Here is a 23,884-nt window from a genome sequence, read left to right as displayed (position 1 = left end):
CCCCAGGCTTATTTCCTCATCTACAGAGCAAGGCTGGGCCAACCTGGCCCCTCCTACCTGTCTCTTCTGTAACCTGGAACTGAGCTTGTGGGGAGGGGGTGCATGGATGTGTCCCAACTCAGCTGTCTTCTTCCATGGGATGGGGGAGGAGGCAGGGGAGACAGGAGAGTCGGGGGTGAACCTCATATTCCAAGGACAACTCACGGCCCCCGGGGACCCCGAGCAAGGCAGGACTTTCTAACAGTCACCGTAACAGAGTCAGGACTCTTGTCAAGGGTTTCGTGATGGTGTGATGTGTAAGCTGAGACCCTAGGGAGGATCAGAGTGACCCAGACCAGGCTGAGAGCAAGGAAGGGGGCTCCAGGTAGAGGGAACAGCATGTGCCAAAGCCCAGAGGCCAGAAAACGGACGGGATTTTCCAGGAACGGGAGGGGAGTGTCCAGAGCAAACCATAGGGAGGGGAGACATGAAGCTGGAGAAGGGGTCAGGGCTGGAAGGCTGTGAGCGCTGAGAAGGCCTAGAAGGCACAGGTGGCTCTGAGCAGGAGAGGGGCTTCCTTCCACTTGCTGCCCCACCCCCGCCCGAGCCCGAGCCCAGAGCCCAGGCACCAGGCATGGGGACCATGGCTGTGTGCACTTGGGCCCCCGCCCCCAACCCGAGCTGACATGGAACGCTGAGTCCCGCCCATCATGTGCCACTTGGACATGACCAGGCATAGGGGCCGCCCCTAATCCAGCCTCACATGGCTGCCTGGGCTGGCGGTGGCACCACTGTCTCTGCTCCCGTCTGCTTTGGGGGTGAGATTTGCATTGGGAGCGATCCCTGAGCAGCAGGAGGTCCGCAGAGGCCACCAGTTTCTGGACAATCTGAGGGAGCAGAGTCTGAGAGGGGAGGGTCTGGAGGCTTCCAGACCGGCCACTGGTGGGTTCTTGGAGGAGAAAAGGCAGCTCCCGGGCCCTGTGCACCTGCTGTGTGCCCAGCCCCTGCCCACCTACTGGGTGCCCAGCCCCTGCCCAGCTTTGCAGACCAGGCACAGGGAGGTGCAACATTACTCCCCAGGAGGGACAAGGGCTCTGTCCCCTCTGGAAACGCAGCTGGGGGCACTTAAAATATGGTGCGTGCAGGCTGAGAGGAGCCGTGAGTGTAAGACACACAACAGTTTTCGGCAACTTGGAAGGAAGAAAGCAAGTCAAAGATCTCTTTAATGATTTTTACACTGAGATGCTGAAATGGTAATATTTGGGTATCTTGGCTAAAGAAAATGTTACCAAAATTATCACCCATCTTTATGTGGCTACTAGAAAATTTGAAATGACCTATGTGACTCGTGTAAGATGTCCACTGGTGGCACTGTTCTCAAAGGGGTCAGGAGCTGCCTGGAGTCACCTTGCTCAGAGGCTGAGTGGATGTTGGAACCCAGATCCAACTGTCTCCTCCCAGGACACTGTCCTCTGGCTCGGCTGAGGGCAGAGGGTCACCGGCGATGTCAGTGCGGAGTGTGAGGGTGGCTCCCTTTGGCGGACCCTGTTACTGTTCACCAGGCTGTATGGGCAGGCATGGTGCGGCGGGTGGGGTAAAGGCCACCTAACCCTGCTCTTGGAGCCTTGTCCCCAGGATGTCCTGGGTGAGCTGACTGCACTGGCCTGGGAGGCCGGGCTGGGCCCCGGCTCTGGGGGCTGCTGTCTGTCTTGGTCACTCCCGACCCCCACCCCAGCCCGGAGGCCCAGCCTGAGGCAGCGGGACGACATTTCCAGGCTCGAAGCTTGGTGTCCAGGCAGCTAGGACATGAGGGACAGGGGCCTCGAATGTCAGGGTGGGAAGGACTTTCCCGAGCAGGGCCACCCGAGCCCACCCCTGGTTCGGGTGCGACGAGGCCCTGGTCACCCCGGGTGGGCGCCGGCCCCTGCACCAGAAGGCCAGCTTGCTCCCGGAGCGCCCGTTCTGGAGGGGATCAGGCTCTGGCCCTCCCGGGGGACCCGCTGGGGGCTTGGGCTGGGCGGTTGGTTCTTCCACATGGCCCCTTGGAGGCTGCCTGGAACTCGTCCAGGATGGGAATTTTCCACCCTCCCGGGCAGGGCCGGGACTCACAGGACAGGCTGTGGGGTAGGGACAGGGCCTGGGAGGGGCGAGGGCACTGCTGGGGGAGCAGACCCCACTGGGCCAGCTGCCTGAGGCCCCCGGTGTGACCTTGGGCGCAGCCGCACATTCTGGCAGGGCTGAGGCTGGGCCCGGCTCCACCGGGACTTGGGGTCTGTCCTCAGAATAGCAGTAGGAAGGCCCACCGCTTCCTCAGCCCTCGCACTGGGGTTCTGCCCCGGGCTCCATGGACAAGGGGTCCAGGACTCTGGGCTCTGGTCCATGGAACAGGACACAGATCACACGGTGGGTGGGCTCCACCTTCACCTCCAAGGGCAAAGCCTGGCTGGGACCTGAGCCTGTCTCCATGGGGAACCCCTCCTGCGACCAATTTTGGGAGCACTGTTTCTCCCAAGGCTGCTGTGGCCAGGCCTGTCACAAATGTCCTTATTCCAGGTCCCAGTGTCCACCCATCATATATGGGGAGACTGAGGCTCACAGAAGGCTGACTGGCCCAAGGTCACACATGAGTGAGGACTAGAGGTTCGAACCTGCAGTTCAGCCCTGCGCGCTGGCAGGGGTCCAGGTGCCAGGTCGGGGCAGCCGCTGGGGGGGCGGGGCTCTGGGTCCACCGTGTCCCTCCTCACAGACAGTTGTTGGTTTTGCCACCAGCCCTGACGAGGGAGGGAGCGTTCCGAGGGCCGGCTGCTTGGGGCTGCCCTCCCTCATGAGAGGCTGCTGGAAGCCAGGGCCGAAGGAGAGGCCTTCCCAGCCTCCCCAGAGCCACAGGGCAGCGCTGGAAGCTTCTAGAAGGACAGTCCAGCTTGGGATGCAGACCCCTGGGCTCTGGCCATGCTGCCCCCTGATGCGTGGACCTCGGCCAGGCTCTGCCCACTCCAGACCAGGGCCCCCGAGCCCAGCAGGACCGCGACCCACTGGAGGGCTGCTGGGCGGCGTGTGAGGGCCCCTCTGGGTCAGAACAAAGGCCGCGGGCGCGGGTGTGCCGGCGTGTTTGGACCTGGCGTGACTGTTTCCGATGCTCTGTTTATGACAACGGCAGGGAAGAGCTTAGCATGGAGACACTGACTCAGCCGGGGCCCAGCTGGGGTAGGGGCTGGGGTGGGGCGGGAGAGAGCCAGCGGGACAGAGGGACAGAGGGACTCAGAAAGAGGGGCAGGAACTGAGAGGGAAGGACAGAGACATGCAGAAAGAGGGGCGGAGGGAGCGCAGCACACATACATGCACACGGCACACAGCGCACGCACACACACGCACACACATGCACACGGCACACGGCGTGCGCGCACACACACACACGCACACACACACGGCGCACACACAGGCCTCCGCCCACCACCGGCCCGCCCAGGCCAGGGTCCGGGCCTCTCTGGGATGGGTAATAAAAGCAGCGCCCACGCACTGAGTGTTTCCTGCGTGCCAGCCCCTCTGAGCCTCCCCATCGCCGCCCTGGCCCCGGCCAGGTGGGCCATGTGCTTACCTCCCTTCGGCAGGTACACAAACAGGCATGGGGTGCAAGGTGGCCTGTCCAGCCGTCACTCAGCAGAGCCTGGATGGGACCCAGGTGGTCCAGGCCAGGCCCCCACCCAGAGCCCTGGGTCAGGCTGGCAGAGGGTGAGGCAAGGCGGGGCGGGGCCTCTGGGCTTCCAGTCTTTCCAGTGCACAGACAGGGATCTGATGCATCTCTGGGCTCGCTGGCTTCCCCTGCTCCTGCCTACCCCCTCGCCCAGGGCTCCCCAGCCTGAGCTGGGAGGCAGCTCAGGCAGAGGGTACTTGCCCAGGCCCTGTCGCTGAGCCACGGGTGGGGCGTGGGCAGCTCCAAGGAGGACATGGGCACTGTACCCACTCCACTGCGTGACACCAGGGGCCCCTGGTGTGGCCTGGGGTGTCTCTTGGCCTTCCTGGCCTCCATTTCTCCACCTATAAATGGTTGAGGGGGGCACAGCACTCTCCCACCCCCTTCGAAGCTGTGGGGGCCTGAGGGCCGGGTGGGGTGGGGGTGGGGGGCTCAAGGAGCCCACTAGCCGGCAGTGTCCCACTGGCTGGGCCTCAGGCCTGTCCCATGTCCCCACCCCACTTCAGTCCCAGCAGCCCCATTCTGATCTGCTCCTTGGGGAGAGCCTTCTGGCAAAAGCTCCCATTAGAAAGGTTTGGAACCCACTACGCTGGGCTCACTCCCATGTTATGTGGGGAAACCGAGACTTGGGAGAGTGAAGGACGGGGCCCAGTCCCCCTGGAGCCCCAGCTCCATCTGCCCCTGCTGCCCCTGCCCCCCTTCTGCTGCCCCCTGGGCACCCCAAACTACCATGGCCAAGGGAGTTCCTGGGTCCCCCCAACCTGACCCTCTCCCCCCTCTCTTGGTGACACCCCCACCAGCTGCCCAGGCCCCACTTAAGGCATCCTTTTGGGCTTGTCTTTCCCTAAACCTCCTCACCCAGTCCACCTGCTAGTCTCATTGGCTCCACCCTCAGACTGTGTCCCAAGCCTGGCCACTCACCTCCTCCCCTGGGAGGCCATCAGCATTTCTCACCCAGACCCTTCAACAGCCTCCCTGTGGGTCCCCCTGCTTCCACCACCCCCTACGGTCAGCCAGAGGGTCCTTTCCAATGTCAGCCAAAGCAGCACCCTGCAGGGGCTCTTCATCTTTGTAGAGTAAAATCTAAAATCCTCCCCATAGGCTCCCAAAGACGACCCAGTGAGACTCTCCTGCATCAAACCACACATGCCCAGCTCATTCCCTCCTCAGGACCTTAGCATCGCTGTTCCCTCTGCCTGAACACTGTTCCCTGCACCCTTACACGGCTCACTTTTGTCATTCAGGACCTGCCTTCAGCATCCTTCTTATGAGGGGCCCGCACTGGTCACCCTCCACCCAAGTCCCTCCCTACAGCCTCCCTGTCCTGCTGACCCCTCCTTGGTTCTAACTGAGGCCCTCTGCCTGCACTCCCTGTGGGCCCCCTCCCAGTCCATTAGTCCCCTGGGCTGTGATATGTCAGTCTTGCCCCGCTATGTGCTTTGCCTTGAGCTTGAGGATGGATGGGTGCCAGGGCCTCACCCCTGGGACTCTGGGGTTGGCCAGGAGGGCTATGCAGGTGCTATGCATGGTGCTGGGGAGACGTGGATGGTAACAGGGGAGTGAGGGAAGGAAGAGGAGGCAAGCAGGTTGCCTGGGTCCCAGGCCTGGTCAGTGAGGTGGGACACAGACCATGCAGTTTCCCTGTTCTGGTGGTGGGCGGGTGGCCCAAGCATAGGCTCTGGGGTCCTGGGTCAGACGCCAGCTCTGTGGTTAGCCTGCCGTGTGACCTCAGGCCAGTCTCTTGCCTCCTCTGAGCCAAGCGTTCTCACTGTGCTGTGGGGCCCCATGAGGGTCTAAATAGAGTAGGACAAGTTGTATGGAATCCCCTAAAACCATGAGATGCTGCGTTTTTATAACTGCTTTTATTGAGAGAGAGTTCACATACCATAGAACTGATCCATTTAAGTGCACAGTTCAGAGATTGTTAGTGTAGTCACAGGTTGTGCGACCATCACCATAGTCAGTTTCACAATATTCTCATCACCCCCCAAAGTCCTCTGCCCCATGGCTATCTTCCTCCAGTCCCCCTTGTCCTTGGCAATGCTCATTTGTTTTCTGTCTCTGTGGGTTTATCTATTCTGGACATTTCACATCAGGGGAATCATACAATACGTGGCCTTTTGTGTTTAGCATCTTTCACTGAACACGTTTTCAAGGTTCGTCCGTGTCGTACGTAGCCTGTGTCAGGACTCCGTTCCTTTGCATGGCTGAATAGTATTTCATCGTGTAGAGACACCACGCTTTCTTTACCCATTCATTCACCCGCTGATGGGCATTTGGGTTGTTTCCACCTTTTGGCTCTTGTGACTGATGCTGCTGTGAGTATTCACGTACAGGTTGCTGTGTGGGCACATGTTCACGTCTCTTGGGTATATACCTAGAAGGGGGATTGCCGGCTTAAATAGTAACTCTGTATTTAATGTTTTGAGGAACTGCCAAACTGTTTCCGTAGTGGCTGCATGACTGACATCCCACCAGCAGTGTGTGAAGGTTCTGGTGCTCCACGTCCTTGTCAACACTTGCTACTGTCCCTCTTTTCAGTTTAGCCACTGTTTTAGTGGGAATGAAGTGCTAGCTCGTCGTGGTTTTGATCTGCATTTCCTCGGGGGTCAACAATGTTGAGCATCTTTTGGTGGGCTCAGAGTCCATTTTTATACCTTCTTTGGAGAAATGTCTATTCAGATCCTCCGCCCATTTTTAATTTGGTTATTTGCCTTTTTACTGGTGAATTGTAGAAAAGTCTGTTTTTTTTTTTTTTTAAAGAGGGGCAAGTCCACGTTGGCAGAGAGGCAGGTTTGACAGCATGAGTTGTGTTGGCCACAAGCCTGGGCACACACACAGGTGCACACACACAAGGGCACACACTTGCTCACACTCACGGGAACTGCATTTCTACGTAAGTCCAGGTACATGCCCAGGGACACATGCATAGGGACGCACGGATGACCAAACCTGTGTACACCCGCAAAGAGCCCATGTGTGGTGTGTGTCACATGTGTGGGCATGAAGCTCAGTCAGCAACCCTGTGTGCTGGGGCCAGCCCTGCCTCCCAGGACCGCGGCCGTATCGGAGCAATTATCCTCACTTTGCAAAGTGGGGATGTTGAGACACGGAAAGTCCCCTTGGCTGGTCCAAGGTCACCCCACCCCACCCCACCTCACCCCAATTTTAGGGTCTGGACTTGAACTTGAGGTCTCAGTCTCTCAGCCCCATCTCTGGGACTGTGTGTAGCACCGAGACCTATGATCTCACCTCAATCATTTCAGAATGTCAGGCCTGGGCTCCCCTACTTCCTGGGCTGCTGTGTGACCTTAGGCAGCATGCTGTCTCTCTCTGGACCTCAGACTCCTTGTAGGGTAGCACAGGATGGTCCCTGAGACCCTCTCCAGCACTGAGAGTCCAGATTCCCAGTTCTCCTACTCAGAGGGAACCAAGTGCCTTTCTCACCTTGCCTCCCCAGGTCTGCAGTTAATCAGGTCGCTATGAGCACAATTAGGGCTTTTGGTGGCTTTCTAAAAATAGTGCGCCAGCTGCTGTGGATGCTAGGAAGTGGTAAGTAGCTTTGAGTGGACAGTGGGGGATGGTGCCTGGGGCCTGGGAAGGGTGGGCACAGCCCCCTGCTCTTCCCTGGGAGCGTGAGGGGAGCCCTGTTCTGCTCAGGCCCCTGTGTTGATCGGGGGCCACATTTGTCCCCTCCAGGAACTGCTCACAAAGATCTGCCTGGTCCCCAGCATCCCCTCAAGGTCAGAGTGAGGTGATGGCAGGGTGGGCTAGAACCTGCTGTCCCAGGCAGGCCCCCTGTCCCTGGGTCTTGGGTCAGGTGGGCACAGAGCAGGGCAGGGGGCTGTCCTCAGTGGGGGCTTAAGTTTGAATACCCAATAGAAAAGAGATCAGAGCTGGATGGTCCCTGAGTGGCCAGTGCCTCGGTTTACCCATGGGGCAGTGGTCTTGGAGGGCTCTGCTGCTCCAGATTTATCCAGAATATGCATGGCGGGTGCAGCTGGGCAGGCTGCCTGGGAGGACACTCCAGACAGCACAGAGAGATGCCTGGGCCTGTCCTAAGAGTCCTGCATGGTGCCTGGTCATCCCTGGCCAGCCAGGCCCACTTGACATTTGGTGACAGTGAGGGCGATGCCTGTTTGTCTTGTTTGCTCTTAGAGTTGCGCCTGGGGCCATGGGGCAAATGGGGGCACAGGCTCAGAGAGGGTTTGTAACTTGCTTGGGGCCACACAGCAGGTGTGAGACTACAAGTCCGGGGCTTTCCCAAAACCTCAGGCCAGGGGGCCTCTGTGGCTAATGGAGCCCATCTTGACCTGCCAGGTGCCAGACACAGACTGCCCTAGAAGCAGCGGGGCCTCAGTCAGGGCCAGTGCACTCAGGGACCCGCTCAGGGCTTATGAGGGCCATGGAAAGGGGTGGCCATTGTGTGGCCTGCCTGTCTGTCTTTGACATTTTCCAGGGAGACTGCAGGACACTCCTGCTGGGTCTGCTGTCTAAGGATGCACATCCCTGCTGGGAGGGGCTCTGGTTCCCAAGAGGGGGCCCTAGGCCTCCCAGACCAAAGTGTACCTCTAAGAGAGCTGCTGGCCCGACACAGACCATCCCTGCTGCCTTCACCCAACTCCCCAGCCCCATCACCAGACACATCTGGAGTAGTGCTGAGCTCAAGTGGCCGTTACCTCCCGGAGCAAACCACTTCCTGCCTCTGAGGCTCTGTGTTCCCACCTGTGAGATGGGTCTTAGAGGACCTATTCCATGGTGTGGTCAGGGAGATAAAAGAAGGTGATGCATGTAGTGTGTCCAGCCCCAGCCCTGCTCTTGTGTGGGCTCCAGGAATGATGCTGCGGGGCAGGGGTACACAAAGAATCAGACATGGAGCCTACCCACCACCCCTGCAGCCCACCGGGCACCTGGCAAGAGCCCAGAGGAGGGCGCTTCACCTCAGTGGGGCTTCTGGGAGCAGGGAGCTTCCCTGCAGCATTCAGAGCCTGGGTGAGCTGCAGACATGTGGGAATGCAGGCAGGCGGTCCAGGCAGAGAGCGGGCCAGCATCCATCAGGGCAGGCGGTGGGAACCAGGCTGCCCTCTATTCCAGAAGAGCGGTGTGCGCAGGACGTGGCTGCACCTGCCCACAGGCGGACCAGCTATTGGACCTGGCAGAGCCAGGCTCAGGGAGTGAGTGGCGGGTGGGACGGGTGGGGTCAGGCCTCTGGGGCTGGAGGGCATCTCGGAGGCCCAGGGAGCCATCGACGTTTGCTGGGCAAGGCCCACGGGTTCAAGGGGCTTCTTTCTAAATCTAAACACTGACTCATTCTTGCCCCGGAGGACATGTAGGTGACTTGTGGGGGCTGCAAGACAGCCCCAGTGGTGATTTTGGCAGGGGACCGTCTCCTCCCTCCATGCCTGGGCGCACTGTGACCCGGCGAAGTGGGGAAGCCCTCTGAGCCAGCATTCAGTTCTATGAAACGGGGCCCCGGGAACCCCTGGATCCAGGACCCAATGCTGTCCTCGCTGATTCTCCCCAAACTACGACTCTCACTGCTCGCCTCCCCCTCGTCTCCATGGTGAGACGAGAGGGTGTGGCTTATTAAAGCCAAATAAAAAGGGAATTAGCAAGAGTGGCAGCCCAGTGAGTGACTCATGAGTAACTGGGTCTGAGCTGGGCACGGGCAGAAACCCCATGGGAGCAGAAAGGATGGGAGGGAGGGCTTTGTGAAGTGCCCTCCAAACTCCAGGCCTGACCCCGTGCCTGCTGGCCTGCCTGCGGGGCTGGAGGATGAAAGGCGTGGGAGTCCCCCATCTGGCTGCCACTGGGGAGGACGGGCATTTGGGGAGAAGAGGGTCGCAGGTGGTGGTGGGTCCCAGGCCTCTGAGGACACGCCCCCATCGCCCTGGCTGAGGCAGGGCTTGGTTTGGGACTTTTAAGCTCCATCCGCCTGGCCTCTTGGTGTGAATTCACAACTGGTGGAGATTTCTAACCCCCTCTGGGGGCCTAGCTTGTGACACGCCCACTCGGAGGCTAGCTCCGCCTCTCCAGGGCTCCCAACCAGCCTTCACCTGCCGGTTAGCGCCCCGCCACTGCACACCTCAGGTCCATGGATGGTCCAAATGCAGCATCTCCTTCCCGAGGGGGCCGTGCACACCACTTCTCCTGTCTCCTCCTACCCCAGGTCACTTAGCTGCAAAGGGGCCAAACCGGGGGGCAGGGTGGCCTCCGATGACCCGCACCCCAGGCCCCAAGCCCCTCCCTCTGCCTCGCTGGGCTTTGATTCCACTGCCTGGGTTCAAATCCTGCTTCAGCCACTAACACCTAGTTTCATACTTTCTGTGTGCCTCAGTGTCCTCATCTGAAAGAGGGGACTGAGAATGAAACCTGTATTGCATGATTGTCGGGACAGTTCAGTGAGAACAGGCGTTAAGGGTCAGAGAGCTGCTGGCACTGTGAGAGCTGGGGGCTGGCAGTGGTGATGATGCTATAGGCATGGCTTTGCCGGTCTGCTTTCTAGATAGTCCCAGGGTCCCCATCCCTCATGAAGCCAGACTTAGGTCCAAATCCCATAGCCTCTTGCCCCAGCACCCACACAGAAAGTGCCATCGTCTTCACAGGACATCTCTGGCCACCCGCAATCTGGCGCCCTCGGACTTCAGCCACCGCTTTTCCTGTCCCGTGATCTCATACTTCCAGCACCAGCAACACCAAACTGTTTCACACCCCTGCACCGTTGCTCCTGCCTCATGTGCACCAGGAGCAAGCACCCACCACACACACACCATACACACTCACATGCTAAGTCACACACTCACAGGGAGTTAACTCACACTTCTCATGAAGACTTTCTTGAAGGTGTCACCTCCTACAGGAAGGCTTCCTTGACTCCACCCCCCCAGAGAGGGAGGTCCGGGCATCCTTTGAGGTTCCATGGTTCTCCCTGCCCCTTCTTGCAGAGCTCTGTGGTCACCTCCTTTCCTCGACACCGCTGCCTCCCTGCTCATGCATGCCCGTGTGTGAGCTTGTTGGCTGGCCCTGCTGGGCTTGGAGTTCAATAACCCACTTCACACCATACTCTCCCTGTCCCTGTGTCTGGCTGGTACTCCCAGCTGGTGGCCTCAACAGCCCAGGGACCAGGACTCCTCTGTGCTCCTCCGAGAGCCACTCACTGCACTAAGAGACGGCTTCTCACTGGGTGGTGCCCGCAGAGTGGGTCCCATGCAGTGGGCAGGTCCCCAGGCCGGGAGGCGGGAGTGTGGGCTGAAGGGCCCATCGGGGAGGAGAGACTGGATGTGCAGCCAGGCCCTAAGAAGGCAGTGCTGCCCCATGCCCTTTGCAGACCCTGGTCTTTCTGGGGAGGAAGGAACGCCCAACACCACTCCCTCCTCAGCTCTTTCCAGAGGATGGAAGTTTCCAGGAAACCACAGCCCCCTCTGTGATGGCAGAGGCCAGCCAAAGCCTCCTCTTCCCCGGGCCCCAGAGACCAGTGGGTCTCACCCTAAATGGGAGAGACACCGAGAACAGGGGCCCCAGATAAGTGACCCCCCAGGGAACAAGGACCCCACTGAGGGTGAGGCCCCCACCCTGATGAATAAGGACCTCCCTGAGGGTGAGCCCCCAACCCTGGGGAATGGGGACTCCATCAAGGTGAGCCCCCTTCAGCCAATTGGTGGGTGAGGAGGGGGACCTTAGAACACAGTCAGAGCCCAGCACCAGGCTGGGCATGCAGTCGGTGCTCAGTGGATATTTGTAGAATGACCCTCAACCATCTCGCAATCTGGGGGAATCATGCTGGTCCCCAATAACAGGGAACAACAGCCAAGCACACAGAAGGGCCTGTTGGCATTTGCAGGGCACAAGCACAGAGCTTGTGCAAGGATAGGGTCTTGGGTTTCCAATGGCCCCTCCCGAGACCGCCTCGGCCATGTCCCGCTATTGTTGAGGGCGGTGGGATTCCCTCACCAGAGCTTGGCTTTGGTCCAGTCGGCATCTCTGAGCTCCGTACCCACAGTGGCAGGTGCTGGGAACTACACAGAACTAGCCATGGTCTGCAGGAAGCCTATGTGCTCGTGCGCAAGGCAAGAGGGGCCCGAGAGACAGGGGCCAGGAAGACAGGATGCTTAGGCTGGGGACTGTGGAAAATAAAGAATGAAGAGCTGGATCCGTCCATCTAAGGGGCCTCTGACCCATGTGGATCCAGGAAGTATCAGTGGTAGGACTTACCAGGTGGACAGTGTCAAGAGCAGTGAGAGAGATCTGCCACTGAGGGAGGTCAGGTAGCCTGATCTTCCATCTGGCTGGTGGTCTGAGAAGGCTGCCTGGAGGAGGAGACATTGGCACTGGCCTTGGAAGGTTGTTAAAATTTGGGCATGGAGGGGAAGAAAACTCCACCAAAAAGATCAGGAAACTTCCAGGAACATGTGAGCAGCACTGGAATTTGAGTTGTTTTGGGTGGAGGATGGGGAGAGAGGGCTGGGGGGTCCAGCCAGGCGTGGACTTCAGGCTTGGACTGCAGGCTTTCCCTTTCCACCTCAGGCGGAGGAGAGCGAGGGCAAGTGGCGGGGGGGTGCTGGCCAGGGATTAGAAGTGCAGTCTGAAGCCACCTGGATGGTGGCTAGGGGGTGAGGGAGGCAGGGAGGAATGGCTCCCAAGCCTGGCAGTTCAGGGGCCCCTGAAGCAGGCAGGGGAGTGGGAGAAGGGAGATTCAGGAGGCCTAGCCGGGTGATGGAGTGATTGGCTAGAAAGAGAGAGACAGCTACAAAGAGCCCGCGGTTTGCTCTGAGCGGCGGGGATCCTGCCTGGCTCCTGGCTAGTGGGTGCGGAGCCCCCAAAGGGGTCAGCACAAGTACCTGGTGCGTGAAGAGCAGCACTGGGAGGCTGGCAGAGGTGCGGGCCCCAAACATCCCCTCCCAGGGCCCCCCAGTGCTGTCTCCCAGGAGGAAACTGGGCCCCTCCAGCCCAGGCTCCTGGGACAGGAAGAGAAGTGTCTTACGTGCCGGTGGCAGGGCCGTGGCATTCATTGAGTGCCCACTGTATACTGTCCTCACCACAGCCCTGCAAGGTGGGTTCCATTAGCCTCATTTTGCTGAGTCAGAAGCTCAGAGAGGGCACGTGCTGAGCCCAGGGTCACACAGCCGGCCGGCAGCAGGACCAGGGCCCAGCACTAGGTCCCCTGAGCCCACCGGGTAGAGACTGCGGGGCTTCACCGTCTGCACCGTCCCCTCCCCACAGGGAGCCGTGAGGCGGCCTTCACGTACGCCATCACCGCAGCCGGCGTGGCCCACGCCGTCACCGCTGCCTGCAGCCAGGGCAACCTGAGCAACTGCGGGTGCGACCGCGAAAAGCAGGGCTACTACAACCAGGCCGAGGGCTGGAAGTGGGGCGGCTGCTCCGCCGACGTGCGCTACGGCATCGACTTCTCCCGCCGCTTCGTGGACGCCCGCGAGATCAAGAAAAACGCCAGGCGCCTGATGAACCTGCACAACAACGAGGCCGGCAGGAAGGTAGGGCAGGCGCTGGGCGGGGCGTGGAGGGGCGGGGCGGGCGCTGGGCGTGGCGTGGCGATGCTGGGCGGGGCGGGGAGGTGCTGGGCGGGGCGGGGCGGGGCGGGGCGGGACTGGGAGGGGCAGGCCTGTGTTAGGTGTGACTGCAGCATCACCCAGGGAGGGTCTTGACTCCTCTGAGATTTGGGCACCTCTCCTAACAGAGGGAATTGGTGAACTGAACCCAGAAGGTGCGGAATGGGTGATGCTGAGCACAGGCCTTCACCTCTGTCTGTCCCAGCAGCTCTAAGAGGGGGGCCTTACTGTTCCCATTACAAAGATTCGGAAACGAAGGCTGGGAGTGATGAAGTAGTATGCCTGCGGCCCTCAGCTGGTGGGCAGCAGAGATGAGACAGGGACCCTATTTACACACAGAATGGGAGCAGGACCTGGCCGGAGACAAAGGGTTGGGGGAGGCCCCTGGACCACAGTCCATGTCTCTGCTTTGGTTCTAGAGGTGTCATGACAATACAACGGGAAGGGCTTCCCGGAGGAGGTGGCCTTTGGCTCGAATTGCTATGAGACTGGAAGAAGCGGTGTTCCCAGGAAACAGGAGCAGCCTGAGGAATGGTGGAAACTGAATGGGGGTCTTAGGGAGCATCTGGCTTCATGCATGGGGTGGGATGCAGTGTGTGCCATGATAATGGAGGACATTCAAGCCGAGACACACTGGGGAAGAAGTCGGGGCGAGCCCAGCCCAACCTCAGGGAGATGAGGGCCCCAGATACTGGGCTGGGAGGAGAGGCCGCCAAGGCGGCAAGATGGCCAGAGATAGGGCAGCCAGCTGAGCGGAACGCCTCTGGGTCTGATTTTCCAGCCTGAGGGGCTGCACCGGGGCTCCAGGGCCTGAGGGGCCCTGCAGGCACGGGGCAGACTTGCCTTTCTGAGGAAAGAGGAGGTGAAGGTGTCCTCTGTCCCCAGGCCCACAGCTGAGCTCATTTACTCAGCCAGCACTCCCTGCTCTTTCTGCGTGCCAGGCGTTATGCTGGGCACTGGGGACAGGGAGGAGTAAGACATAGCCCTGGCCGTGGGAGCTCTCCAGCACCAAGTGGGTCCACATGAGGGGAGCAGGGCCATACCAGGGACAGCAAGAGCCCAGGGACCTGAGGGAGGGGTAACAGCAGCTTCCTGGAGGCAGTGAATGTCCAAGTGAAGGACATACCAGAGCTGTGAAGAGCAGAGGCAGAGAGAGCTGACACTTGCGAGGTGAGGGGTAGGGGGAACACAAGGGGTGGGTGTGACAAGGCTTGAGAAGCAAGCAGGGACCGGCCCAGAATGGGCCTTGAACACCAGGCCAAGGATTTGGCTTCATCTTATAGATATGGAGTTTGCCTTGCAGCAGGTGGTTATTAAATTATCGTCAAATGAAGAAATGGGTGACCGTCTTTGCTTGCAAGGAGCTCACAGACAGCATGTAGGCCTCCTTCTCTAGACACAGGTGAACAGTCATCTGTGTCTGAGAGGGCAGAGGAAGGACAGATTCACTTACACAGAGGCACCAGGAGGGCTCCCTGGAGGAGGAGGAGGTGCGTCTAAACTCTCAGCTCAACCATGGAGCTTTGAGTCCGTGCAGTGGCTAAGGTCCTGAGCAGGGGCTTTCCCACAGCCCTGGGAGGACGGTCTCTCGGTCCCCATTTTACACGTGGGGACTCGGTCGGGGGGAGTGTCTGGCAGTTGACAGGTGGTAAAAAGGCACAGGGAAACGGAGACAAGCAGCGTCGGGCCCTGGGGAGACAGGAGGCATGAGAACAAGGCGGCTGGTGATGGGGCCCGGGCCTGTTCAGGGGGACGAGGATGGAGGGGTGTCAACGCGTTGGGGGTTTTGGACTGGGGCGAAGCCATGAGCTGAGGAGAAGCAGACTGTCGGGGGGCAGTGAGGGAGCAGCTGGGCAGTGCGAGGGCCTGCAGGGACAGGGCAGCCACAGGAAAGGCCTATAAAGTGGACAGCAGCCAGTGCTGTCCCCAACTGTCCGTGGGGGGCCCTGGCTGGCCCTGTCCTTCTCCTGAGTCAGTCTCCTCACCTGCACAGTGGCTGTAATACTCCTTCCCCCAGTGTCCTTCCGACAGCCCCAAACCCGTGGAGCTGCAGTGCACACGTGTGGTCTGAGTTTTTGGAAAAGCCCAATGGTGGTGGCCACACAGTGACCCTGGGGACTGGGGTCCTCCCAGAAGCACGGTGCTTATTTTATCACGGCGGTGGACATGGGGTGGGTGTGACTTTTGAGGTTTCCTAGAGAAGTGAGTACCAGGGCACCCTGGCCCTGTGGTAGTGCGGCCAGGCCTGCCCACACCCCTCCCGTGTCCTCAGGGCCACGGAGTTTACCAAGTCAGGTGGAGAGGAAGCTGATGTTGCCACGATGAAGTCCCACAAACCAGGTGGCTTAAAGCGGGAAAAATTCATTCTTTCCTAGAGCCAGAAGTCCTAAATTAATGTGTCAGCAGGGCTGAGCCCCCTCCGAAGGCTTCAGCGGGAGGATCCTTCCTTGTCCCTTCCAGCTCCTGGGGACAGCAGGCACTCCTTGGCTTGTGGCTGCATCATCTCTGTCTTCATGTGGCCTCCTCCTCTGTGTCTGTGTTCCCTCCTCTTCTGTCTCTTATAAGGACATGTGTCCTTGGATATGGGACCCACCCTGATCCAAGGGGATCTCATCTCGAGTCTTACCTTAATCACATCTGCAGAGTCCCTACTTCCCAATAAGGTCATGTTCTGAGCCTCTGAGTGGACAGGTGTTTTCAGGGGGACGCTCTTCAGCCCACCCCAGACTGGCACACGGCCTACCTGGTGGGCCAGGGGCAAACAGTCTGAGCGTGGGGAGCTGCCCAACTCCGGGCTCCCGTGGGACTCTGGTCTAGCAACCTGGTGACTCCCCCAAACTTGGCCAGAGTGGGGGCATTCCTTATCCTGGAAAGAACCCCAGTCAGCCCTTTCTAGGACTCTCCCACCTACCCCTCCACCACCTCCTAGGGCGATGGGGTGGGGGCGAGGCCCAGGGGAGGGCCCTGCTCAGGCACCAGTTCCTCTGGGCAGGGTGGGTCACTCTGCACCCGCCCAGGTGGTCTCCTGGAGCAGCAGGACTGGCGCCACCGGCGCTGTTGCTCTGATCATGAGGGGGCCGGAGACGGAAACAGCGCATTCTTGAATCCTGTGATCACTTCCCAGGAGAGGCTCAGACCCGGGGGACCCAGCCAAGCGAGGATTCAGTCCCTTGCTCTGCAAATAGCTGCCCAGTTGGCTTCATCTGCTGACTGTCACTGGCCTGGCCACACAGATCTGAATGTGCAGGGAAGGGGTGGAGGAAAGGGGTTCAGGGCAGGAGGCAGAGTGGGGAGGGGGCAGTTGTTCAGGAGGCCCAAGTGTGCACACCAATGTCAGTTAAGTGTGGACCACTTGGTCTGCACAGACACCAGCCTGAACACAACACTCCTGCCAGGTCTCTGGCCATCACCACCCACCTGAGAAGGAAACTTCTGGGCCAGCGGTATGGGTGGGGTGAACTGCTCCCCAGGCTGGGGGCTTGGAGAGGGTTATCCATCTAGCCAGCTCCTGGCCAGGAACATCCATGACAGGTGATGTGGCCAGAGCAGAGGAAGCTTGCAAGCCTTGAAGGGCAGATTCAGAGAGGGAGGGGCTTTCGGGGGAGAGGATGGTCCAAGCAAAGATGAATATGGGACAGGGTTGAGGGAGAAGAGCGACGTCTAACTGGGATGAACAGGAATGGGGACGGGGGCAGGAGGCAGAGAAGGGGCCCAGATATGCTTTTCTGGGGTGGGAGATCCTACCCTTCACCCTGACCCACAGACCAGGCTCCTGGCCAGGGCCCTCAACCCAAATACTCCGCAGCACGGTCACCAAGCCCTGAATATTCCCCAAACCTGGCCCCCTTTCCCTCCTCTGGACATTGGGGCCCACCACACCTTGGCTCTCCACTGGTGAAGCCTCAGCCTTTCCTCTCCTCTGTCCTCCCTCTTCCCCAGCTTCTCCAGTCTCCACCCCAGGACATCATCCAGGTGCAGAGAGCCTCCCCCCACCAAACTCCAGGCCACCAGCCTCAGGGCCCATCCAGCACCCACATCATGCTCATTTGAGCCAAATCTTCCCTTTGTGATGATGGTGACAGCTCCCTGGACCTTGCTCATGCTGTACCCCTCCTGGCACACCCCCCCTTTCTCTAATGAGCTCCTACTCCTTCATCAACACCTAGTGCATGCACCACCTCCTCCAGGCAGCCTCCCCCTGGGAAGGATCAGGCTCTCCTGGGTTCCCACAACCCCTGCACTTTGGCAGTTTCCTTCTCTGTTTCCCACTTGGACTGTGAGCTCCAGAGAGCCTCGCCTTGGTCCAGGGGCCCATGCAGTCAGGCCTGGGAAAGCGATTGGGGCAGTAGTTGACCCCCTGGGATGTTTCTCTCTCTTTTTCTTTCATTCGTTTGTTCATTCATTCATTCATTCATTCACCGAGGGTTAGGGCTGGGGTTCTGGGCAAGGGGGCAGAGGGTGTCCAAGCCCCTGTAGAGTTGGCTGTCAAAGTGAGGCCAGCGGGAGCCTCGATAGATGACAAATGGCCCTTGTGCAGCCGTGGGGCGGCAGCTAATGATTCCCCATCTTTAATCAGCCCTGGCTGGCAGGGCCTTTTCGATCCGGGTAAATGAGTGCCTGGGGTCAGGGCTGGCTCTGGGAATCGGCCTTCCGGGGCCAAGGAGGGAGGCCCAAGGAAAACACACGGCTGCACCCATCCCTGGCCCTTGGGGAGCCGGGGAGAAAGAACAACACTGGTCGGAGGGCGGCTTCCCGGCAGACGGCACGCCCGGGCCTCACCGACCCGTGCCCTCACCGCCCGCCCACCCCTTCTCTGTCCTTCAGCAAAGGTGCACAGAGCTCCATGTGTGTACTGGGCTTTCATTGAACAGCCATTTATTAAGTGCCGACTGCATGCCAGGGCCTACACCAGGCATGAGGGTGGGGAGTGGGAGAGACGGGGTGGGGGATCTGCACATATTAAGCGCCTGCTGTTGCTGGGCCTGGTACCACAGAGAGGTGCCTCCCTGAGCCAGGATGGGTGCACACACTGACTTCACCACCTGCTGCTCTGTGAGCTGCAGCAAGTCCCACTGCCCCCTGAGCCTCAGTTTCCTCATTAGGGCATCGACCCGCAGCTCCCTGAAGGGTGATGGGAATGTAGCAAAACACATTTGAGAAATATACACCACACTATGCCAAGTGCTGGCTTCTCACTGACCCTCACGAGGCCCTCTGTATAGGGACCTATGGTCAGCAGCCCCATTGAATGGGTAAGGATACAGGCTCAGGGAGGAGGAAACACTGATGCCCGGTCACACAGTGGGAAGAGGGGAGTGGGCTCCAGGTCAGGTGGAGATGGGGTCGGGAGGGAGCTGGGAGGCCCCAGGCCCCCCACCCAGACTGAGCCTGCCCTGTGGCCCGCAGGTCCTGGAGGAGCGCATGAAGCTGGAGTGTAAGTGCCACGGTGTGTCGGGCTCCTGCACCACCAAGACCTGCTGGACCACGCTGCCCAAGTTCCGCGAGGTGGGCCACCTGCTGAAGGAGAAGTACAACGTGGCGGTGCAGGTGGAGGTGGTGCGGGCCAGCCGCCTGCGGCAGCCCACCTTCCTGCGCATCAAACAGCTGCGCAGCTACCAGAAGCCCATGGAGACGGACCTGGTGTACATCGAGAAGTCGCCCAACTACTGCGAGGAGGACGCGGCCACCGGCAGCGTGGGCACGCAGGGCCGCCTCTGCAACCGCACCTCCCCCGGCGCCGACGGCTGCGACACCATGTGCTGCGGCCGCGGCTACAACACCCACCAGTACACCAAGGTCTGGCAGTGCAACTGCAAGTTCCACTGGTGCTGCTTCGTCAAGTGCAACACGTGCAGCGAGCGCACCGAGGTCTTCACCTGCAAGTGAGCGCCTCCGCCCCGCCCCGCCGCCCCGCCCACTCCCCCCGCCGCCCCGCCCCGCGGCGCTTTGCACATCTGCTCCTGGCCACTGGGCTGTGGGCAGAGGTGAGTGGAGAAGGTGGGAGCCCCCGGCGCTGGAGGACTCCCACGGGCCGATCACCCTCTCTCTGCCCTCTAGGGCCTCCCTCCTGCCATTCCTGTCCCTTGCCATGGCGGAACAGTGCCCATCACTGAGAGGGCAAGGCCAATGGCCTGGTGTCCCGGAACCCGCCCAGTGAATTTTTTTTCTTTTCTCGGGGAAAGTGAACCTCAAGGACACACACATACCCTGAAAAGCAAAGCGACAAGACTCTGAGTGTTCTCCTCCCCCACCTGGTGGTATGGACACAGAAAAACTGCTTCCCAGGCCGCATCAGTCACTGGGCTCTGGGGTGGTCTGGGCAGATGTTGACAAAAATTATTTATGTTTTCTTAGTATCAGAAGAGGATTTTAGCATTAAGGCGTAGCCGGTCCTAACTCCGTACTCTGTTGGCTCATCCCCTGGCCACCCTCTGCTTCCTCTTCTGGCCTCTGGGTACCCGTGGAAGCATCTCTGTGTATGACTCTGTCCCAGGGGGAGGTGGCAGTTCATGTGGTCCCCAGGTGAGCTGGGCAGGGGCTTGGTGGCCGACATGGCCCAAGACAGCCTCTGAGGAGCACCATGGACAGGGATCTCTGGCCCTCTCTTCCCTTCTTTTTGAAATTCATATCTAGCAAATCAAAATGTCACCCATGTCAGGTTTCAGGGGTCCTGCATCCCCTCCCTAATGCTGTTGCCCTTCCAAACCCCTCACCGGCCTGGCACCCCCTAGTTTACAGAGCCCCCTCCCACCCTGGAGCCAGTCGGACCCCCAGGACAGTGCTGTGCCGAGGCAGGCTGGTGGAATGGGGGATAGTTCAGGGTGTTTGCCTTATTTGACAAATGCAGACAGTGAGGCCCAGAATGGCTCAAGCACGAGCCAGAGACCCCCAAGGCCGTGAGTGGAGGCTCCTGCCTTGGCTCAGGCTTGCTGACCCCTATCCCAGGGCTCCTGATCTTGAAGGATGTGCTCTGGGGATGCCCAGGTGAGAGGTGGCCCCCAGGCCTTGAAAGATCTGGCCACGCCCCCTCTGCTGCCAGCCTCACTGGGGTCCACGCCCCCTCAAGGTGCCTTTGAGGGTTTCTCTGGTGGTCTCCTTACCCAGTCCTTGTCCTCTCGTCCTGATCCAGATGCTGAGGAGACTCAGATCCAGGGTGTCTGCTCTGCCGGGGTCCCACTTGCTGTCCCAGCAGATACCTGCCCTCCAGACTTCCCCCTACCACAGCCCGCATACCATGCAGACCCTCCCTTGGAGTCTGAATCACCCCACAACCTGGGGGACAGGCATGGAAAGAGGTCCTGCTTGGTTCTAGACCGTGTGTGGGTTGGGAGAGCTTGGGAGCCTGGAAACTCCGGGCTGGACGTCTCTGCCAGTGCTCCAACTCTCCTTGGGGTGACTGAGGCGCAGAGAGAGTGACATGTCCAGGGCCAGAAACGATGGTGTGCAGCCGGCTTATGGTGCACCCTGCACTGCCCACACACTCGTCCCCGCCCTGAATTTAGGGTATTTTCTCACAGAAACCCATGGAAATGTGTCCTCAGGCTACTGATCAGTCAAGTGGGCTGGACATTAGCCTGGGTGACTGACACTGGGCCCTGGACCTGGCGTCCACCCTGCCTGCCTTGATGATGCCAGGACACTCCACAAGCTGCTGTCCTGGGAGCTTCCAGGCCACTGTGAATGCCCCCCGGTCCCCTTTCCCCCAACCTTGGGTCCTAGGACACCCCTGCCTAGCGTCCTCTGCCAAGGAAACTGGTTAACTTATATTGTTATATAGCGTCGAAATGTCTATAGTGTCTTTTAAATTATTGTGACCTACACTGGGTACTGGGGGCGGGGGGGATGGCTGAGCTGTTCCCGAGCCAGGTCCCTCCTTCTGCTTGAAACAGACCCTTGGACCCTTGGTGGCCCCTGATGCCACCAAGTCATCCCACTGTCCCTTGGCCACCAGGTGCCCCTGCCAACACCCCACCCTCCCCGCAGAGTGTGCCAGCAGCAGCCCTTCCCTTGGGTGGGGGTGAGGGTGGCACTATGGCCCAGGTGGGATGGTGGTGGCCGAGGCACTGCGTGTCCCTGCAGTGTCCCACTCCAGGAGACCTGGCAGGTTTCTGACGGGCTGTGTCTGGCCTCCCCGGGAGGGGAGCGCTCAGCTCCAATAAAGCTGGAACCAGAGGAGTGAGTGTGTGTGGAGCCCCCGCGATTTCCCTGCAGAGCTTGCCCCTGGGAGGGGGGACACAGGAGCTACCCCTCCAGGACAGCCCCCCACCCTCCTCAGCCCTCATGTGGCTCCCGCCCTTCCGACTTCCTCTCCCCTTTCTGCGAGCTGGGCTGGGCCATGCTGAAGGTCCCTTCTACCCCGCCCTCCCCCCCCCACCTTTCCCAGGTCCCATGGGTTGGGGGGGAGGCACGGGGGAATCTTGTCCCACCTGCCCCCAGCTACTTGTGGGGGCTGGGTCCAGACTCTGAAGCCTCCTTAGACAGCCTGGGTCAAGATGCAGGGACAGGAGGGCCTTGGCCTGGTGCCATGGGGCTGAGTTGGGGCTGCTCTCAGGAGAAGGGGGAGCCCAGGGGTAGGCGAACCGCAGCCTGGAGGCCCCAGCCCCAGCTGTCTCCCTCTGTGCCTCCCTTCCCCTTCTGACCCCAGCTGGGCTCTGGCCTCAGGGTCCCTGTGGGTCTGTCCCAGTGTGGCTGGTGGGTTTTGACTCAAGTGCCCCCCCTGGGGCGCTCCTTGCCCTCTCCAGGTATGGGAAGGCAGCCTGAGGCTCCTGGGAGCTCAGAGGCCCCTGACTGGCCACCAGGCCTCGCTACTTCTCCCCAGAGGCCAGGCCTCTGCCTGTGGTAACTGTGTGAGCAGGGAGGATGAATGGCATTCCTGCTGAGGGCCGGAAGGCATGCGGTGGGGCCGGTTTGGCCACTGCCCACTGTCCCGGCAGCCTGGCATCAGGCGGAACCGCTGATCAAACAGCCCCTGTCTGCCTGGGCACCCATGGAGCCTGGCCCCAAACCCAGGTCTCGGCAGAGGGGCCACCAGGCGGGCTTTTGGAGGAAGACGCACCCTTCCAGGCTGCGGTGCGGGGGAGATGGACGAGAGCCCAGGGTTTGGAGGCCAGGTCCTGCCCGTCCCTGACACCCAGGCACCACAGCCTCTGCTGCGGCCCTCCCCACGTGTGGCCTCAGTTTCTGGGAGCAGGAGGTGGCTGGGGCCAGGACTCGGTGGTCGACAGGGTTGGTGGGGCCTGAGCCAGGCGGGGGGCGGTAGTTTGGCAGGAGGCCTCTGTTCCCCACGAGACGGTAAGCAAATCCGCGGTGGTGGCTGCAGCGGAACGCCAGGGTCCGGCTACTCCCACAGGGCCAGGAATGAGGAAAGAGCTCCGAGAACGCCCCGGCCCCGGTGCCCAGACTGCACTTATTTCTTGGCCACGGTTCAACTCCAGCCCCGGCCTCCTGGGGCCGCCTAGCCCATCCTCCAAGGGGCCCAGCCCGAGACGTTGAGTCTACACTGCCTGGCCCATCCTGGGGGCCCACCTGACCCCCCAGACCTCTGAGGCTAATATTTCAGAAGCATTTCCCCAGGCGGCCCTGCACCCCTAACATGGTGGCTCATTCCCCCAGAGTGTCACCTGGGCCCCTCGGCTCCCAGCTGGCCCCAGGCACGCCAGGTGCCTTCCTGCCTCTCTGAATTTGCCCAGGATGCACCTTCTCCAGACTCGCCTTCCCACCGCGCTCCAAGAGAGCATAGGATCCCCAAGGCAGGAGGGGGTCACGCAGGCTTCCCTGGTAGGATGTGGGGATGCCAGCACGGAGAGCCCATTCATTCATTCACTTGTTCATTCACTCATTCAGCCTTGCTGGAGGCCAGGCCCTGGTCTGGCTCCTGGGGACAGGGGGTGTTCATGGCCCCTCCAGAGGCTCCAGATCTCCTTCCCACTCCTGCCCTATGCAGGCAGCCCCTTCTGGGGGTGCAGCTGCTGACTGAGGCAGCCTGGGAGACAAGAGAATGCTTTGGACCTGCTCTTCGGCCTCTCTGAGCCTCAACTTCCCCTCTGTATAATGGGCACAGGGGAGTAAGCTCTGTCCAGCCAGGCCCAGGTTCCCTCTTTCTCCATCTGGCCACGCTCTGCTCTCAGGCTGAGCTTTTGCATCAGGGGGCTCCCACCCTGTCCCCACACAGGGCTACCCAGGCGGTCCACTCAGCTGCTGTCTGGTGGCCAGAGCTCACAGGTGGCCCTGTGGCTGTGGTGGGCAGATGCTCTCTCCTTGCTGTGGCCTTCAAAGTCCTTCCTGACCCTCTGCCTCATCTCCTACAGCCAACCTCTACCGAGCCCCGACGCTCAGCCCCTGGCCCTGCTGGCAAGCCTCCCCTCCCCCGAGAAGCCCATCTCACCCCCCTCCCCACACCCAGCCTCTGCTCCTGCTGCGCCTTCTGCCTGGGATGCCCTGTCCACCTGCCTCTTTCCCCTAATGCCCACCTTCCCCAGCAAGATCACTGGGGTTCCTGCCCTCCCTCACCCTCTGTCCTGGCCCTCATCCTCACGGGCAGAGGTCCCACTGCTGTTACTGCCCTGCCCCTGCCTCCAGCAGGCTGAGGGCCCCCGGAAGTGAGCAGGGAGCACCACGCCCCACCACGCCACTCACTGGGTCCGGTCCA

The 23,884-nt window shown here is 60.5% G+C and overlaps 1 protein-coding gene across 2 annotated transcripts in view; it reads left to right on the top strand.

Annotated features, from left to right (window-relative positions):
* Positions 1-21,408, top strand: part of WNT7B (Wnt family member 7B) — a 51,286-nt gene extending 29,878 nt beyond the window's left edge. Inside the window, exons 3-4 of one of the 2 annotated variants that reach the window (XM_072973957.1) lie at positions 12,890-13,161; positions 18,643-21,408. In XM_072973957.1, coding sequence (XP_072830058.1) covers positions 12,890-13,161; positions 18,643-19,122 — 752 coding nt within the window. In that variant the 3' untranslated portion in view covers positions 19,123-21,408. The remainder of the gene's footprint in view (positions 1-12,889; positions 13,162-18,642) is intronic. The other variant, XM_072973958.1, reaches the window with a different exon arrangement.
* The last annotated feature ends 2,476 nt before the right edge of the window (positions 21,409-23,884 follow it).

The sequence above is a fragment of the Vicugna pacos genome, chromosome 12 (assembly GCF_048564905.1).
Source record: "Vicugna pacos chromosome 12, VicPac4, whole genome shotgun sequence".
NCBI lineage: Eukaryota > Metazoa > Chordata > Mammalia > Artiodactyla > Camelidae > Vicugna > Vicugna pacos.
This window is presented reverse-complemented; position numbering and strand designations above follow the sequence as displayed.